Source organism: Aulonocara sp. 'chitande type north' Nkhata Bay, linkage group LG20 (genome assembly GCF_057382095.1).
Source record: "Aulonocara sp. 'chitande type north' Nkhata Bay isolate Kocher_YH1m ecotype deep benthic linkage group LG20, A_spYH_male_GT1.1, whole genome shotgun sequence".
Lineage (NCBI taxonomy): Eukaryota > Metazoa > Chordata > Actinopteri > Cichliformes > Cichlidae > Aulonocara > Aulonocara sp. 'chitande type north' Nkhata Bay.
This window is the reverse complement of record NC_141363.1, coordinates 10,475,361-10,494,320: the sequence shown is the minus strand read 5'-3', so window position 1 is coordinate 10,494,320 and position 18,960 is coordinate 10,475,361. Positions and strand designations below refer to the sequence as shown.

The 18,960-nt window shown below is 41.5% G+C and overlaps 4 protein-coding genes across 6 annotated transcripts in view; 1 reads left to right on the top strand and 3 right to left on the bottom strand.

Moving 5' to 3' along the window:
• Nucleotides 1–1,205, bottom strand: part of spen (spen family transcriptional repressor) — a 31,123-nt gene extending 29,918 nt beyond the window's left edge. The window contains exon 1 of the mRNA XM_086278383.1: nucleotides 818–1,205. Within this exon, the coding sequence (XP_086134509.1) occupies nucleotides 818–900 (83 nt within the window). The 5' untranslated portion in view covers nucleotides 901–1,205. The remainder of the gene's footprint in view (nucleotides 1–817) is intronic.
• The window catches only part of LOC147305196 (small integral membrane protein 1-like), a 27,047-nt gene extending 10,604 nt beyond the window's left edge, over nucleotides 1–16,443 (top strand). The window contains exons 1-4 of one of the 3 annotated variants that reach the window (XM_086278389.1): nucleotides 11,828–12,565; nucleotides 12,794–12,980; nucleotides 13,194–13,371; nucleotides 13,805–16,443. In XM_086278389.1, coding sequence (XP_086134515.1) covers nucleotides 13,277–13,371; nucleotides 13,805–13,931 — 222 coding nt within the window. In that variant the 5' untranslated portion in view covers nucleotides 11,828–12,565; nucleotides 12,794–12,980; nucleotides 13,194–13,276 and the 3' untranslated portion in view covers nucleotides 13,932–16,443. Of the gene's footprint in view, nucleotides 1–11,827; nucleotides 13,372–13,804 lie in introns of those variants that run through there. The other 2 variants (XM_086278386.1, XM_086278387.1) reach the window with 2 other exon arrangements.
• On the bottom strand, nucleotides 4,517–7,105 carry tmem82 (transmembrane protein 82). Its single transcript, XM_086278384.1, has 6 exons — nucleotides 6,844–7,105; nucleotides 6,668–6,737; nucleotides 6,303–6,501; nucleotides 5,726–6,140; nucleotides 5,358–5,545; nucleotides 4,517–4,867 (listed from the first exon to the last, which is right to left on the bottom strand). The coding sequence occupies exons 1-6, from the start codon at nucleotides 6,935–6,937 to the stop codon at nucleotides 4,787–4,789; spliced, it is 1,047 nt and encodes a 348-aa protein (XP_086134510.1). The 5' UTR covers nucleotides 6,938–7,105; the 3' UTR covers nucleotides 4,517–4,786.
• Nucleotides 15,208–18,960, bottom strand: mad2l2 (mitotic arrest deficient 2 like 2). The gene is made up of 8 exons (XM_086278385.1): nucleotides 18,569–18,960; nucleotides 18,181–18,299; nucleotides 18,011–18,082; nucleotides 17,816–17,916; nucleotides 17,619–17,713; nucleotides 16,667–16,740; nucleotides 16,491–16,583; nucleotides 15,208–16,400 (listed from the first exon to the last, which is right to left on the bottom strand). Exons 1-8 carry the CDS (start codon nucleotides 18,606–18,608, stop codon nucleotides 16,362–16,364), a joined length of 633 nt encoding a protein of 210 aa, XP_086134511.1. The 5' UTR covers nucleotides 18,609–18,960; the 3' UTR covers nucleotides 15,208–16,361.

Below are 18,960 nucleotides of genomic sequence, written 5' to 3'. Positions count from 1 at the left end.
TGTTGCAGCGTGGACGGCGGCGTGACGGCGTCACCTTTCGGCTTCTACAGACTTGTGTTAAGATGTAGGAACGGAGCAAACGGCACGCTCTCATAGATGGGTGCACAGCGTGCTAATACACCGCGGTGTGTGTGTGTGTGTCTGTGTGTGCAGGTCTGACTGGAAGCAGTGACCTGACAAACTCACAGAGTCGAGTCAGACAGCAGAAGCAAACACAGAGACTTTATGGTGTCTGCCGGAGATGCGGGCACGTATAAAAGCACGGGGCTCTCCGGGTAGACTGAACTTTGTTTACACTGACTGTGCACCACAAAAACAATAAACAATAAACAAGAAAAAGCCCCTTCTTTACGGTCACCCGGTGGAAAGGTACGCTGCTTAAAAGTCAGCCTGCTTAAAAATCAGCCTGCTGGCAATGCGCACCAGGAAGACGTAAGAGGGGTGAGTAAAGTTATCACCTAGCTCGACAAGTTAATAAGCGTGTCAAAATGGCAAAACCATATGTCCGCTGGCTGCTTGGCTTGGGCTGGCTGAGGCGTGCTAGCAGATTTTGCTTTTTCGTCTCAGCTCAAACGCAGGAGCACCGTGTGTTGTTGTTGCTGCTCGGATTGTGTGTATGGAGAGAGAGAGGGGGGACTGACAGCACAGTTGCCAAATGGGACTTTGCTACAGGGAAACCTCCTGCTTCATCCCGACTTCTCTAAAATGTGACACAACAGAGAGAGAGATGCTGGACGTGCACCGCTCTTAACATTACAAAACGCGCACAAACACACACACACATACACACACGCCGCTCATTTGTGTTTCTACTCACCGCTTGAAGTGCTCAATAATTTTCTCCTCTCGTACATTTTCGGGTAAATTTCCCACCCATAAATGTCTGGTTTCCCGGACCATACTGTGTGCTCCTGCTCCCCGATCATACAGATGAGTTTGCTATGTCCGTTTCTCCCCGTGCAAAATACAAAAGCTCTGCAAAATAAACGGCGGACAAGAAAAAAGATGCTTGGCGCAAATCATTGACTGCTCGTTGTGGCCCAATGTAAACCATTAGGCTGTATCCCCGCACGCTGTTTGATACTCTTCAGTGTTAAAGCGCGATCTTGCACCTCATGAACGCGCTCCGGTCTGTTCCCGTGACTAGGCGCGTCCCTGACACCATGCGACCTTTGGGTGTCGAAAGAAAGCATGTAGCTTCCTAAAAAGATGCAGCAACTTCGCTTGTAATGAGAGGCACACCGCGCAGGCGTGGCTTTGTGTGTGAACTTCTTTTTTCCCCCCCGATGAGACGGTCTTTCACCCCTGCGCATGCGTGAGAAAACCCCTGGTTGAATGGTGGTGCTTTGACATCTGCAGCTTCACAAGAGGATCCCATCAGTGGCAGTTAAGTGTGGCAAGGTGAATCATCCTGCGCACAGCACACAGTGAGCCCAAGTTTGGTATTTTTATGTTTCAACGTTGTAATAGTTCAGTTGTTATCAAAGCACAGGCAAAAAAATGTCACCCCATAATTGTAAAGTGAGCCATCAGCTCACATGTTAAAAAGTTACAAAAGCCTTCAGTGTTGTTCCCTGTCACTTAGCTGGTTGGCACTCATTTACCATATCCAACTGCTGGGACTTCAGATCACTGCTCTGTTTGTCTGCACAACAAATCAGCAGAAACAGCAGTAGCTGCAGTCCAGTCATTCATAAGAATCAGGAGACTAGATGCACTCTCATTCTAATCACAGGTTGTGTTGAAGTTTTTGACACTTGAAGCGGAAACTTGCACACAGGAAACAGGAAACTGAAGGACAGCTGTGGGCTACTCTGCATGCTAATAATGTAACATGAATGTGCTGCAAGTTAATCTGTGACCAACTTATTATAATAAGTTATAATAAGTTTAAGAGATTTTTTTTTCTCCTTAACTTGAATTAGTGTGAATAATATGCTATGTCTTCCCAACACTGGTGGGATGTTTTAGAGTAGACTGCTATCTGGAACAGAACAAAACACCACAGGAGGGCCTTTTTGTCTCGTTCAGTTGGGTTCAATACACTTTCTGTTTATCCCTTTAGTTTTGCACTTAAGTGTGTGAAAACTGAAACAAAAATGTTTCCACATAAGCTGATATAAGGCACTGTTGCAGGGAAATAGGGGAAACCACATAATTCATAACTTATGTATGACAGAAAATAGTTTGCTTGTCAGTGTGTCAAGTGAAATTACAGGAAGTTTAGGTGGATTTTCATGAGTTTCATATTTTGACAGATATGAAACTTATGTGGGAAACTGTTCTTTTGTATGGAAAAGATCAACGTACTGCTAGATCAGTTAAAAAAAAAAAAGAAAGAAAAGCTGAGGCAGTGACACAATAAATAAAATCCCCAAAATTCAGAATCCCCAAGCCGGATCGTCCAGAAAAGCAATCCAGCAAACTCGAGACAACACGGCTAAGTTTACAGTAAGAAACTTTACCACACTGAGGTAGTTTGAATGTGTTTGAAACCTTTAAACTTTGAATTGATACATATGCCTTCTGCATGTTGCACCTGCAGTCTGTCAGAGCAACAAAAAAAAAGATGCTTTGACATATTTAACAGCTTCTACTACTGGGTTACAAAAGGCACCGGGAGCTGTTAAGTCAAGTACTTTGACCTGGTCTGAGCTCTACTTTAAGCTAATAAGTAACACAAAACAATCAGGCCCCTGTCCAAAAGTCCAAGAGTACAGTGGCGATAAGCCCTCTTGTAAGGGAAAATACAAACTGTATGTGTGTGTGTATTTTTCTTTGACCGACTATCCCCATTATAAAACATGCACACTTTCTCTGAATGACCACCATGACTGATAAATAACGAACCAAATAATGATGTCCACATAATCAAGAGGGGCGTCAACATTTAAGTAAAATGGTAGATGAACAACTATTTTCTCCACATTGTGTTGTGCCCAAATCCTCCTTGGAGCTGAATTGTTTTATTTTATTTTTTTTATTTGTAATTTTTTTTGCCTGTGGAAAATGATCACTGGCTTGTTTGGTTTGAAAATAAAGCTGCAACTACAGCGGGGCATTATTCTGCTTTTGTTACTATATTAAGAATACTTAAAGGGAGAAGTGCGCCTGCGTTAAAATGCAGTAACAGGGGACACGCGAAACTGCTTTGCGCATGCGTCCACTGTGCCTATCAGATGAAGACAGAACAATCTGGAACTCTCCAGAGGAGGTTACAACGGCGCTCAGTCAGTTCTATGGGCATTTTCACCGTACTCGGGTGCTCAGAGCGTCCTCCCTATGTCTACTGAAAGCGTCCTGATGTGGAACTTTACTCCATTAAAAGTCTAATAAACCTCTGGGAGTACAATTTCTCATTTTGGTGGATCGACTAGACACCAAAAACTAAATTTCATCTTCAGTGATTTTCAGACGTGGATTATCGTGGAAACTGGACCGTCAGGCTAATGTTTCCCCCTGTAATTTTTTTTGACACGGGATGACGGGACTGACATAACAAAAACCCTCTCATGGAATATGTTTCTGTCTGTCCACAGCTCTCAATAAAGACAGATCTAATGGGCATAACACCGGCGACACATTGTGGATTTAATTCGATATGGGTGTTAAATTGTCACACGAAGTCAGGCTTTAACCTTGGCTACTGTTATTGAGACAATGTAGCACAGGCTGGAAGGGCGGTATCTCAAACTTCCTCATAAAAAGCCCCTTTGAGTGTAGCCTAATAAAGCGAATTTGCTGCCATTACAACAACAGTGTGAATTAATACGGCTTGCTAGCTGTTTAACAGCGTGTTTGTCCAACAAAATGGAGCTAAGGTCGACGCATAATCAAGTAAACTAGCCTTTTCTTTGTCTAACGCCATTTTGTGTGTCTTTGGAGCACTAACGTTGTCGTCAGCCATTTTGCCTTTTCTTTTCAAGCACACAGCCTTTGAACACTAGCAGAGCACAATGGTGTTTGCGGGCCTGTCGCGGGGAAATAAGTGAACAAACAACAAAACAATAAACGAATAAGCTTACCCACTGCCCAGGCTGTGTGGTATGCAGTTATTGGATGTTTGCAGTCATGTCAGTACTACACTTAGTAATGTTAGCTCCTCTGTAGAGTGCATTTACCTGCTGTAACAGCGACTGCTTTAATGGTTAAAAACGACGACGTGATATGGGAGTCTAAATTTACATTTTCTGTCGGGTTTTTTTTTTTCCAATAAATGGAATAATTTCCTATTTTGTGCAGCTTTATTATTCTGTTTCTGTTGAATGCCTACCTTATACTGCAAGAATAAAAGAAAGGGGTTCAGCGTTGGTGAAATATAAAAAATGGGTTTTGTATTGCTTCTCAACTGAAAATGCTGGGAAATGCGAAATCTACTGAATAAAAAAAAAAAAATACTTTGACCTTAATCTGCTCTACTGGAAATGATCTCAAACGGTAAATCTTCCCAAGAGGTCACACAGACCCAGATAACCATTATTGTTGAAACAGTATGACTAACCAGCAGGAAGAAAACAAGCTTAAAAACACATCCTTAGCATCCTAAGAAGTAAAATGAACTCCAGGACTTGTTGAAAGGCTGCCTATTGAATAGTTGTTGATAACCATGAAATTGTTCTTTTAGAAAATGTGAAAAGACTGTAAACATTCCTTACATGATGAGTTGTGTCAAATATTTAATACAAAATGTATACTACATTGTAGGTAGAAAGCAACGTTGCCTTGATATGATTTCCACTAAATAGTGCCATTAAAGAGACGTGCAGGCTTTAAAATCCCAGAGTGCCTATCTCTGATGCTCCTTCTTGAAGGCTCGTGGTGTTTGCTGACGCTCCCTCCTTCTGTACTCTGTATAATCCTCTTCATCCTGTGTGAACACAGCAAAATATGATGCTAGAAACATGGGTGACTGAAGACATGCCTGCTGTTAAGCTACAGCCAGACATATAGCTTAGTGAATGTAGCCATGATTTCTTGATATGCATGATTCTCAATCACCACATGAGCTACATTTTAATAGCAAAACAGACCCGACTCACCTTAAAAGTCTATTCAGATGCAAGGTTTTTTATATTTGTTTTATTTTGCATTATACTTTGTTTAAACCCCGCAACTTTAAATAGGTCAGCTCAGTGAAAGGAAAAGTAGACTCAGTATTCTGAGTCAGAGATCACGTTGACCTGAATCTGTCTTGGGGGTCTTAAACCTTCTCCACCCGGGATACAAGTTGGAAAAATCGAGTGTCATCTTGAGACTCATCTAATGAACATATTGATATTCTACTCCAGTTTTGGGAGGCCTCGGTGGGAACGAAGTGCTTTTGGCCCCGTGTGCCGCTCCCAGGGAGACTCACTGACCTGTGAGGATGCTGCATCCAGCAGATCCTTGGTGGGGAGTAGACAGCTAGCCTCTCCGAGGAAACATATTAGGATGTGGAACACGTCTGCCCAGCGTCCAACAGTCAGCATCAGGACCATCAAACCCCCGAGACGCACCACCACTGCGTTGAGGACGGCCTGGCTGCTAGGCAGACGGTGTTGCTCTTCTACAGAACCATGACATTAGAGGACTATTAGGGAGAAGTATTTCATTTGCATTTAAACAAACTAAAAAAATGTCTTAGATCAGCCACAGATGCTGTAGTGATTAGTCAGGGGAATTGAGAAGCAAGTGATGCTACTGGCATATTGCTTTGTAAGGGCTTATGTCTTTAAATGTTTCTCACCCTGCATGTACACCACCAACAGTGTATAGCAGATAGTAAGTGGTGTCCAAAACCTAAGGGCTTCTGTTGCAGAGAGGAAATGTTGGTTGATGGTTGAAACAGCAGCCAGCACAGCCACAGAGAAGGTAATGATGATGGTCCTGCACAGCATGGGCAGCAGGGAGCTGCCCGATGTGAGGAGGCTGATGCAAATGCCGCAATAGCCCTGTGAGCTGTGGAGTTTATACAGAGCTATGACATGGTGCAGCAGGTTTGTGGCCTGCCTAGCCAGAAACCAGCTGAGTGCTGCTGCCAGGAGTAAGCATAGCCAGCGCTGCGCCGCCCCCTCGTGTAGAAAGTGCAAACTGCAGGTTAGGGCGCAACCCAGAGAGAACTGGCTTTGAACTAACAGCTGCTGCAGAAATTTCCCCGACTCCTGGGAAAAAAGAGGAGCACGAGTGATGAATGAATCAAAGCAGACGACGATGGCTGTCGCGACTCATCCTGACACCAACTCAGCAGAGTAAGCCACAGAAAAATCACCTTATACAGCTGAGGCATATTCATATATATTTTTATCACATAATTGGTTTCTTACTGGTCCAGCTGTAACCAATCCAGAGACAGCTCGAAGACAGAATTCTAGTACCACCAGTGAGGCCACACGGGAGCCCACTACACACAGTATCCCAGTTACAAAGAGAAACTGAAGCAGCCCAGTAAGTCCAGGTTTTGTCCTTATCGGATGACCGGATGTCTTCCGAGTTGATGTGTCTTCACCATTTTTTTTACTCCAGCTCCAAGTTGTAGGGAGGAGGGGAAAAAAAAGTCACATCAAAGACATAAAAATAAACTGTGTGGATGATGAAATCCCTCTAAAATCAATTATTTTTAAAAGTGAAAATGGGAAATTCTTCAGCAAAACACCACATAAGTCTGTACACAAGAGGAGACCTCTCTCACCTCTCCTCCAAGAATAAATGCACTCTCAACAGGGAGCACAGCACAGAGATCCCACATGCAGCTACCAGCCCTGCAGGTCAGATAGCCGTGAATTTCGAGCACAAGTAATAACAAACCTCAGACATTTACTCTTTTAATAAATGGCCCGCAGCCGTGCTGAAGGATGAGGAACTCACCTTGGAGTAAACTTTCCAGTGGATTTATATCTAGAGTCAGCCACCCTGGTAAGAAGTAGGAAGTTGGAAGAAGCCATGTGATGAAAGAGAACATAGTACTACCTCAAGGGAGGAAAAATCACCTTGAATGTCTATAAAAGTAAGCTACTTTAAGCATCTGCACTCTCAAGATTCATCTTTTATGGTTCATAGATCGCGTTACAGTGTTGTGAAGTATCAGCTCAGCGCTTCCGTTTTCTTTCTGTTGCCCCAGCGTTGTGCTTTGCTCACCCAGAAGCCTGTTCTGTGTCCTGTACCAAAGTTCAACTGAGTGTCAGTGGAGCAGAGGCACCCTCAGGCCTGAGTCATGGCAAGATAGTGGAGGTTATTGCACCATGGGAAAGACTTTACACTCTCGCTGAAATATAGTCGCAAGCATTCGCTGAGTTCTGTGGTGATCTGCACGTAACAGCGTGGGATTATTCTGATGGCATTAAACACAAGAAACAGTTGTAGACTTGCAATATTATTAAACAGCAATATTGTAATAATAATACGTGAAAAGAAATTAGAGTGTGCACAGTAATTACCTAAAGAGTTATGGGTAGGCAACTCCAGGCCTCGAGTGCCGGTATCCTGGAGGTTTTAGATGTGTCCGTGATCCATCACAGCTGATTTAAAGGGCTAAATGACTCCTCAGCATTTCTTGAAGTTCTCCAGAGGCCTGGTAATGAACTAATCATTTGATTCAGGTGTGTTAACCCAGGGTGCGATCTAAAACCTGCAGGATACCAGCACTCGAGGCCTGGAGTTGCCTACCCCTGAGTTATACCAAGTGTGTGGGATGAGGTGTGTAATGGTAGATTTAAAGTTGGGAGAAGATGGAGCTCAAATATAGCTGCAAGCACAAGTTCAAGTGTCATGTTTCTACAAATATTTTATTATCTCATCAAGAAACAGTTGTTTGAAGCAAAATATACAGCAGTGTGCAAAAGTCACCTCATGTGTTATTGGAAAAATGCAAAGGTACAAAGAAATCGTCAGGTGTCAGCTGTGTGCAGGTAGGAGTTGGACCCAAAATGTAGGCTCTCAGACACGAGGGATGAACAAAATCACAGCTTTATTGGCTGGAAAGGAAAATGCATGCAACACAAAAACTAAACTGGGAAAGAATAAGGTAAACTCACGGGGAAACCACACAGAGAAACACAGCCATGAGGGACGACGGGACACAGAGAAACACAAGGCTGAATGAGACACAGAAGGAGAGCACAGCTGGGAGAAATCAGAACTGACGAGACAAGGAAGCAAAGCAGGATACACTCACATGAGACGCAGACCTTCAAAGTAAAACAGGAAGTATAACACTGAGACACAGTGGAGACAGAGCAACCCCGAAACACAGAGACATAAACCATAAGGCAGAGAACTCTAAGAACCAAAAGGCTAGAGATGAAAAATAATACACAGAGGGAAACACAAAGCACGGAGCACAAGAAACTACACTCAAGGGAGTAACTAAAGACCAACAATGAGAATACAAAGTGACAAAAAACACAGGAAACTCAAAACACTCAGTCAAAAACCCAGGACCCTAACAGAAATACAGTATAACAGTTTGTACAGTACAGACTTGACAGCCAGTGTTTGGTATGAACACCGTTATTTTTGAACACACTCTGATCTCTCTTCGGCAGCTTTCTTGTCATGTCTTTAAGTAGTTTTCAGGAATAGTTTTCCAGGCTTCTTTAAGGACATCCAGCTCTTCTTTGGATGTTGGCTGGCTTTTGTTCTGTTCTCTGTCAACATGATCCCACTCTGCTCGATTAATGCTGGGGGCCAACCCATGACTGTCAGTGTTCCACTGTTTGTGTGTTATTCAGTGTGTTTATTCAGTTATGCTTTTACTGCATTGGCAGTGTGTTTGGCAATGACTTTATGGCAATGATCCAAATCACACTCTTTCCAAATGGTCGTGTATGGTGGCTCAAAATCAAAATCTGTGTTTCTGTGTTCATAATTTCATCAGTTTTGACAAGACTGGCTAAAAGGTGTCCCTAAACCAGCCTCCACAGTGTTATACATATGGCTGTTGACATTCACTTGTTGTACCTCTTTTCTGACCTCCTCCTTCTATAATGAGAGTGATTCCTTAAGAATGGCTTCCTGACAGCCACCCTTCCACTGACACCATTTCCTTTGAAGCTTCAGTGAACAGTGGATAGATCAGCTGAAGGACCAGATCCGTCCCTCAGGTCTTATGTCAGGTCTTTTTTAAGGACACACTACTAACCATGAATCACCTTGTCGTTGCAAAAATTACTATTGTATCCCTGCTAAACTGTGTCATCTTTGATATTTAGACTCAGTGAAAGAAACTGGAACAAATTGCGTGTTTTCGTCACATTCTTGTAGTAACCAAGTGCCATAAGATACAATGTCTTGATCAGTGTTGGGACTAACTCGTTATTAAGTAACGCGTTACAGTACCTACGTTATTATTGTGGTAACGAGCACGGTAACTAGTTATTATGCCAAAACCGGGAACGCGTTACTCGTTACTGGGATTTAGATAGGCTCGTTATTCGTTACTTCGTGTGGTGGCTATCGCAGAGCTAGCTCTCACAGATTCAATAACATTAGCAAGTGGTGGAAACCAGCAGGTGGATGAAGGAAAAGGGAGGCAAGAGGAGAGACCCGAAGCGGCCGCTGGTCCGAGAGTGTCAGGTGAACTGAACTTCAGGTAAGAAGTTATAACCTGCAGTCCATCTGGGTCAGATATGAACCAAGTTTAGTTGGAGTTTATTTTTGTTGTGCTGACTTTTTCGTACTGCGTGCTAGCTAGCATGACGGAGTTTCTATACAGCTGGGTGGTGCTATGTTACTGATGTTGAACTTTATTTTGTTCATAAGGTTAATTATTAGAGTTGCCAACCGTCTAGTAAAAAACGGAATCGTCTCGTATTCAGAGAAATTATTACGCGTTTCGTATCGAGGTGAAAAGGAACACAGTTTATGTTTCAGCTACAATGAAAAAGACACAAAGCTGGAGTTACTCTGTGTCTTTGCTGCACAGTTGCCTCTTCTTCTCTCATCCTCTCACCATCTCTCTCCTGTTTCTACTTCAATCATGAAACTGATCAATGATCAGCTGATCGGCTTTTCTCTCTTGTTTGTTTATCGCCCACTTTGCGCCAGAAAGAGGAAACCAGCGGATGTCGCAGTAAACAACAGCAGCACCTTTAAGCTTGATCAGCTGTTGTTAGAATTTATTTAATATTAATTTCTAGTATCAGCTGATGTTGGCTGGAGCCACAGCTGTAAAGCTGCTGGTCATGATATCGGTTTGGATATGTGGTGAGAGGGAAACATGAAGATGAAACCAGGAGATGTCCTTACTGAATCATCAGAGCTGTGATGGAGAAACAGGTTTACCTTTTAGTTAACATGAATGAGTTGAAGAGAAGTTATGAACTGTTTCTGAGAGACAAATAACACCAGGATCCTTTTCTAAGTAGCTGACAGCTGGTAACTGTGCAGGGGCGGGTCTAGCAAAGTGTTGCCAGGGGTCCATGTACGGAATTAAAAGGGAAAGGGGGGCACAAGGAAATACTTTCTTATTCTCATTTAAAATGTCTCACTTTTAAAAAAAATAATTATGAGTCTTACAACAAACAATTGATAGATTGATACATATATACCATCAAAACAGTGAACATCACTGTCACAACAGTGCTTATTTTCATTCAAAGGCTTTATGATTTTTCCTATAATGGTGGGCCGGTCTCTAGTCAAAATGCCTGGGACGATTTTTTTGTCCCAGTCCAGCTCTGTATGCAGCTCATCTGCAGTCTGGTGTTACCTACATCTTCCTATTCAGAAGGCAGAATTTCCGAGTTCTGAGTACAATCAAAAGCACCACGACTGCAGTTTTTGTGTTGGATGTAAAAAGTGAGGATAGAATGGCTAGGATAGAATCAGGCGTGGGATTTCTCTCGTGGAAATGTGCACATTATTTTTTCCTTTCTATTGGTAGGTGGCACAGTGCACTTGTGGCAAGTAAGCAAGCTAGAAGACTGTCAATCTTGCTGGGTATCCAGTTACTGAGGCAACACATTAACAAGAGAATTCTGAGTTAAACCAAAGTTACTTTCCCTAGTAACTAGTTACTCTGAAAGTAACGAGTAACTTGAAGTAACTGAGTTACTTTTAATAGAAGTAACTAGTAATGTAACTAAGTTACTAATTTAAAGTAACTTACCCAACACTGGTCTTGATGCATGCTCAATCATCCAGGTAAGGAAATCGCAAAAAGTTGATTCTGTTCATCTGGACGTAGCATTTTGTGGGAGAAACGTTTCGTCGCTCATCCAAGTGACTTCTTCAGTCTCAGCTGACTGCAGGTTTCCCCAAATCTTATCAACAGTACATTTGCACAATAACTAAAACTAGCCCACTGAATCAACAGTGGACTGTGAGGTCAATTCCTTGATCATTAATATGCAAATTCTCATGACCATTGACCAACAACCACTGATCAATGGCCATGAGCACCATTCACAGAGAGTTGGGGAATGGCTGCAATCACAGCATTGTAAGATGGTGAAAGATGTACACTTAGGCCCCCTCCTCGATTCAGAGATGGTCTTTCCCTTTTCACATAAAGAGCCTACCTGACTCCCCCCTCATACCACTTAGCCGCTAAGCGGATGACACAAGACAGAAGAGCTAACTCGTCGGGCCAGGACTGCAGTCTGTTCATACCTACAAGCCAGTTGACACTCTTTCAGTGATGAGGATGGACACATCCTGGACAGGGAGGATCACTGGTTTGAGTGGTTGTTGGTGGTCATGACAATTTTCATATTAATGATCAAGGAACTGACCTCACAGCCCACTGTTCATTCAGTAGGCTGGTTTCAGTCATTATGCAAATGTACTGTTTATAAGGCTGGGGAAACCTGCAGTCAGCTGAGACTGAAGAAGACACTTGGATGAGCGACGAAACGTTTCTCCCACTGAAAACGCCACGTCCAGATGAACAGAATCAACCTTTTGGGGGCCTAAGATACAATGTAACATTGTTCCTTGCTAAGTTGTCTGTTATGTCCCTTGAGTTAGGTGTCTTTTTGGTGCCTTTTTTTAAAATTTCAATGTCAGTGTTAACAAAAACAAATATTTCTCTTAAAATGTTGAGCTACAAGGACTGGACTGAAAAACGAGTGAAAACACAGTCAATATTTAAAGAAAGACTTTGAAAGACCGTCAGAAACCCTGGAGAACTGTTGCTCAAGACCAGTTAAAATATCTGAAAGTCTGGCTCCTTAGAAAGAAAATCTAAAGAAGTACAATATTGCTTATTATTTTTAGGTTTGTGGGAGATGTATCACATAGGGAAAGGAGAAATAGGCTGCAGGCAAGCTCAGTGCGTGTCCATAAGTGGGCAGCAGTGTACAGCATTCAAGTTAATGATGAATGAGTCTCTACCTCTACCTGCAGAATGTCTAAAGCAGAGTGAAACAACACTGGTGCAAGCTGTAGTCTTATTAGGATCCACTATATCCTTGCAGATTGTCAATCCAAAGTGCTGAAGTCTTCTACCGCGATTCTTCTTCCTTCCGATTTCAAGGATCAAATGATTTGAATGTTTGTTAACCAGACTGGTTAAATCAACTTAACGACTTCGTTCACACGCAGGATTCTCATTAACTCAACTTCTCAGCTTAAAATATGACACTTCAAGGTAAGTAAAAACAAAATCCCTTTGCTTCTTTTGAGGTATTACCTTGTATGCACTGTAATTAAAGTAAGTCGCAGGGATCATTGAATTATGTGTCTGAAACAGTACACGGACTGTACTACAGTACTGCATTTTGCCTTTTCAGTAAACCTGCATGCTGTTGTGTTTAGCCCAAACCATTAAACTCTACAAAATCAACTATCTTTGCTAAGCAGTGCACTATCTGCACAGGCTCTGCTGAAACAGGAGACTAACAAACCACATCGAGCTGGCCTTTATCACTGAGAAAGAGTCATTTAACAGGGTCAAAAACAACAGATGGATTAGGAGCAAAGGACTTATGACAGGCTGAGGCACAGCCCTTCGTCTCAGTCGCTGATTTACAAGTGCCGGAGAGCAGAGATTCCTAAGCAGGCTGGTGAGTGTTTGTGACTCCTACAGGTGAGCAAGACTTTTGTAAGACTGTGAGGATATAAAGGGAATTTGTAATCCTTCAGTCACTGCTTTTTGAACTGGTTTATTTCAGTCATGAGCTATGGTTTAGCCCCAAGATATTTGATTGACTTTAAGATACCCTAAAAGTGTTAGTATTTTGTTACGAAGACACAACTGTCCAAACTCGCTGTTTCAGAGCGCAGTGAAGCTCAACACTGAAGCAGTGAGTGAGCGGTGATTCCAGCAGATCAGCCCCTGAGACGAAGGAAAACTGTCCTCATGGACTCCAACGGTTCCGGCAGCGTGCAGTACGACCGCTGGAATGAGGACAACATCAACATGAATGTAGAGGCTTCACAGTCCTCACTGAGGAGGTGAGACTTAGAGGATAGCAGCTGGGCTTGACACCACATGAGGACTAAGTTAAACTGACAAAGGTTAAATGTGTTTAATAAAAAGAATCCAGGTTTTATGAGTTTGACATTGACCATACAGTTTAAATCAAGTGTAGGAGAAAGGTTGTAATAGGTTTTATCCATGTATCCATCTCACTTAAACTTCCTGCAACCTATTTTTTATAGTTTAAATGATATGTAGTTACTTCCTCCAGGGAACTTGTGTTTTTGACAGTGTTTGTGTGTCTGTGAATGGGATCGCTCCAAGTTCTGAATGAACTGTGGTATAACTTTGTTTTAAAGGTGTAGAGTGGGGTCATGTTATTAATCCATTAAAATTAAGCTTACATCCACCATAGGTACCAAACCACAGGTACCAAATAAACCCGCCCCCTTTCTTTCCCATTCACAGGATCTGCAACAGCATGTGTGTCGGCAGCACTGGAATAGTAGTAAAAGCAGCAGGAGCCGTAGCTGCACTGGTGGCAGTTTACATCATAGGATATGTGATGGGGTACTACATCCATCGATGCCCGTAGGGGAACCAGGAGGTCAGGAGAGAAAAGAGATTTAAAACACACCAAAAAAGCATAAGCTTCATATGCAGAATGAGCTGTGACTGAATCGGATTTATTGTGATCAGAAAATATACAAATTCATGGTTCATACTGATACTACGGCACATGAAAATGGAGTTATATCATTATATGATGTTCTATGAAGTGTAAAATATTAATTCATATCCTTCTCCAAAAATATCAGGCTGTTTTTTTGTCCAAACTGATAACTAGAGATAAACTCCTTTGGGCAGGAGATACCTTTGGATCTACTGACTGTGGTATTTCTGTGGACTGCAGGAGTCTTAGATCACCTTGGTTTAGACTGAGGGTGAGCAATAGTTTAGACAAACATTTGTGAGTCATTTGAAGATCAGCCACTGTGGAAGTTGACTGAGTAAGTTTAATGTTTGCTACTGCTGGTCTTTTAGTGACACTCAAACTCATCCAGACCTTCTGCTTTTGTTCGATTTCTTCCCAATTGTTCTGAACAACTGCAGCTTCAACAGTTTTGGATCTCAGCTTCCTTTAATACATTTGTATTTAACACATCTACTCCACACACATACTCCAGTACATCACTACGCAGTAAAGACAAAATGGATGTTTAAAAACCTACTTTTTTACTTTTATGCTAAAAAGTGATCTATTTTTAAACCTCAACTCAATCTAAGTTATCTCTGTTTTTCATAAAAGAACACAACCTCTGTGTTTTCTTAATAATGAACTGAACTTTAGAGAGCCTGTCGTGTTCGTGTGGTATCAGATCATTTTAATATTTTAAATCTATGAAGTGTCTTTTGGTTTCATATGACACAATCCTGCAAACAATACAAATTAAATTTAAGCTTTAAGTTTATTAAGGGCTAAACTGACGTGAAAGTTAATGCCTATGAATCATTGTGCAAACAATACCAACATTTACATTTAAAAGCACTGTAAACAGTTCAGTTGCATGCAAGGCTGAAGATCTTGTGTTAATGTGGTATTCTAGCTATTGTTATGCAGACCATAAATGATCTGCTGTCAGACAGGAAAACTCATATTCTTGTGCCAGAACTACTTTGTGAGACACTTCATGTAGCTAATCAGTCTCCGTGGTATTTAGACCTCCTGTGCATCATTTCCCAAACGGCAGATTGAAAGCCGACAGCTCGGTTGTACAAAGACAAACTGTTTTCCCCATTTTCCCTGTGTTAGTTTATTTCTCGCACATTATTGGTTTTTGTTAGATTTCCTCCTGTAGCACTTGGTTTGCTTTTTGCCCCTTGGTGGAATTAACCACCTGTTTGTATGACTTCAACTTGTTAAAAGATTCAGATTTCAGATGTTACTCTTCCTCCTGTCATGTGTTTGGGTCCTTGAATTCTTATACCAAGACCTTTATTTACATTACAGTTCGTTTTTTGGTTTGTTTGTTTTTTTTAGAGTTTAATAAACTTTCACATATTAAAACAAACTTCTGTGAACGGAAAAAAAAATCAAATGCTCCATTAGAACTTTCTATTTGCCATCCAACAATAGAAGAGAATGCTACCCCTGGTTGCAAATGCACACAACGAAATCCTTTAACTTCACAGAAACTCCAGGAAGGCTTTCCTGATAGATGCTGCTGTGGACACCATGCAAGAAACTGCTCGGCAGGACATTACAGAGAGTTAAGACACCGTACAATAAACAGAGTGAGACAGAATGACAGACAACCTCCATGTGGAGTTATAAGGACAGGCTGTCTGTGGGAGTTTCAGCAAATAAATCTGCCTACAAAGAAACAGAGTAATATTATTGCACTAACAATACAACTGTCATCTCAGTTTACAGACTGGTGTTAATGGTACATACTACACTGTTTTCCTGATTTCCATATGCTTTGAATTTCATAGAGTTACAAGGACATTTCCATCCGGTTACCCTAAAAATCTCCATTCAAAAAACAACAAAATACATTACGTATCAGCACGGATGCACAGCTACACTGACCACATTCATGACAATATCAGACTTGACTGCTATCAGCAAAAAGGATGATATTTAGCAGTGGAGTGTGATGAAGAGCTGAAAGACTTTCCTGGCACATAACGGGAAATAAATAAAAAATATATACATTTTAACCAACGGCCCAGAATTTCACAAACAGAACCATAATCACGCATTTATGTGGAATGAGAAAATGGCCCACGCTGATGATAAAGGACTTCTATCAACCCAGTGTGCGAGTCCAACCTTTAACGCCGCCAGAAGCAAAGTTAATGGACCTCATAAAAATACATTTCACAGGGAACATCACTCTCTCCCCATGTGTTCCTCAACAACTCATCAATTCAGCACTGATAGGCTGTGTTGAAGATTCTGCCTGGGATTCCCTGGTGTCACAGATTATCTCCTGCAGCATGGTTTCTGCTAAGAAAGCATCTATGTTTTCTGGGCTCTCTCTTCCACATACAGCTGCATCTGTTAAAGGCAAACAACCAAACAATGTGGACATGCAGATGACAATAATTCACCATTAAATGAATCAGTGAATGGGATGCTTCTGCTTACCTTTACTATATCAGAAGTCATAGTCTTTAGTGGAATGAGTCTAGGCTCCTGCATGTGGACTTCTTGCTCATCAGCGACTATCCATGGAAAATCCTGCAGAGGCAAACACATTAATGTGACCAACACATGTAAATAACAATTCTGTGTTTCTGAGTAAGTGCATTTAAACACCTCACCTTAATTACTTGAACCTTCTCCATATTGCGAGTAGCAGCATCTCTGGTATGTACTAGTACTGTAAACGAACACCCTGTGACAAAAAAAGAAAAGTAAAACAGTTCAATCAGTCAAATCTATGAGCCCATACCACCTTATGTGCACTATAATGTCACCTTTCTCTGGACTTCAGTTTAATTGGCATAGATTTCTGACAAAGGCTTGATTATTCCATCAATTAATCTGATAAGAAATACTTTTGTCTTATTAATTAGCAATAATAAATATAGAAAACTCTACAGGTATTTCAAAATGAAACCCCAATTGGTTTCCATTTTAGAAATTGTAATGTTTTAAATTTTAACTGCATACAACACCTGTCAAAAAACAAACAAAAAAACTAAACCTTTGACTGTATTTCCGTGTCACGTTTTAATGGAATTTTTTTTAAAGAAAATGTTATCTAAAATCCAAAAATATATAAATAATCTCAAGTACAGTCAAAGGGCAAAGTCAAATAAAATAAGGTATATATATACACAATCAAAATTGACCTTTACTCTGTCTTCTTGGAAGGCTTTCTGACATTAAGAGTTCTGACAGTTTTCTGAGGTAGATTTGGTGTGTTCTCATGTTTATGTGTGCCAAGTGAATGAGTTAGTTTGTGTCTGTAAGCCTTTAAAGGAGTATGTGGTGTTTGCAATGAAGAAAAGTGAGCACAGACTTAAATGAATGTAAATCATTTGCTAATGGGTAAATCAATTTATGCACCTCCTATCTTCCAAAGGTGAACACAAATATTTACCCCAGTAATGAAGAGAATCCTCTTAAGCTGCTTAGGCAAGACTTTGTGCTGAATCATGTGACTTAAAGGATATCATTTAAAAATCTTTCCAAAACTTTTGCAGAGTATATGAGTATATAAGCATGTATGTAATTGTCTTCTCTTCCGGTGAGCCACGATGACATTACCTGGTGGATTACTATTTAAAACAGCATCACACACGCTGATCTTCAGGATGAACGCCCTCAGCAGCTGCTCCACGTGTGACAGCAACGTGTCTGAGCTGTGAAAACACAAATAGCAGTCAGTGACCAGTGTCACAGTAAAAATGTATTTCAACGGAAAGATGCTTCTTTTTAGTAAACATTAAAATGTGGAGGGCAACCTGATGGAGAGCAGTGGTGGCTGGGAAATCTCGAAAACAAATCTCTCTACTGGATGATGCTCTTTGTCCATGATGACCACAACCACCTTCTCTGCATCGTTCTAAGAGGCGAATGGAGGATATCAGAGCAGTAAGAGGAGAAATGAGAGTACACTTTGTGTGACATTGACCCGTCACTTTCAGGACATAGCTTACCTTTTCAATGAGTGGCTTTATACAGTGTAGTGTATCTTGGATATACTGATTCAGCTCTGGGTGACATGACATCTGGAATAAAACACACCAACAGAAGTCCTGTATTAGAGAAGCTAATATGCACACACCTAACAGCTGCAAACAAATAGTAATAACACATAAAACAGTACCTGCACAGGTACGTTGTACTTCTTTCGCTTCTGAAATATCCCAGAGGGATAAACCTCACGGACATACAGGATGAGATGAATAGCGACCTCCAGGAATTCACACAGAATGTCAGCAACCACTGGAAAACATGCGAACAATAAAACATCTCGTGTTCTTGCTAATGTGACAAAGTCCCGCCAAACCCAATGCAAACATTCAGCAATATAGCGTCGCCTACTTAGCTCACTTTAATTCATAGTAAAACCCAGGCAGACAGTGACAGCATGGTTTATGTAGGTTCCATATGCCCATGACTTTGCAAGGGGGACAACTACCTATTGGAAAATTAACAGTAGTCTCGCCGAGCTGACCAGACCTGGTATATATATATTCCTTTAATGGCCTTACCTTGCCCAAAATTGAGATCTTGCCTCGTTAGAGTTGTCATGTTTTACTCCCCTGGTTCAGCAAAATTAAATTTAAATGCTTAATTTTCTGTACGACTTGCTAACTTGTGTAAAGCAGCAGTCTTACCGGTCCTCGTATTGATTTTAATGGTTCAATATCTCGTTTTTTGTTGCTGCTGTACCTGACAACCGAAGAGATAAGAAGTTCAGTTTTTACAGAATTTTACACGTGTTTAAAAAAACCCGCAACGGTCCACATGAAGACACCCGGAGACATTAGCAACCTGCCGACCCGAACCGCGGCATTTCTTTTTTTTTGTACGCGAAGCTTCGTCGCCCGCCGAGGTGACGTCACTCGTTGTTTACAATTGCGTACTCTGCCGTCCACTTGTG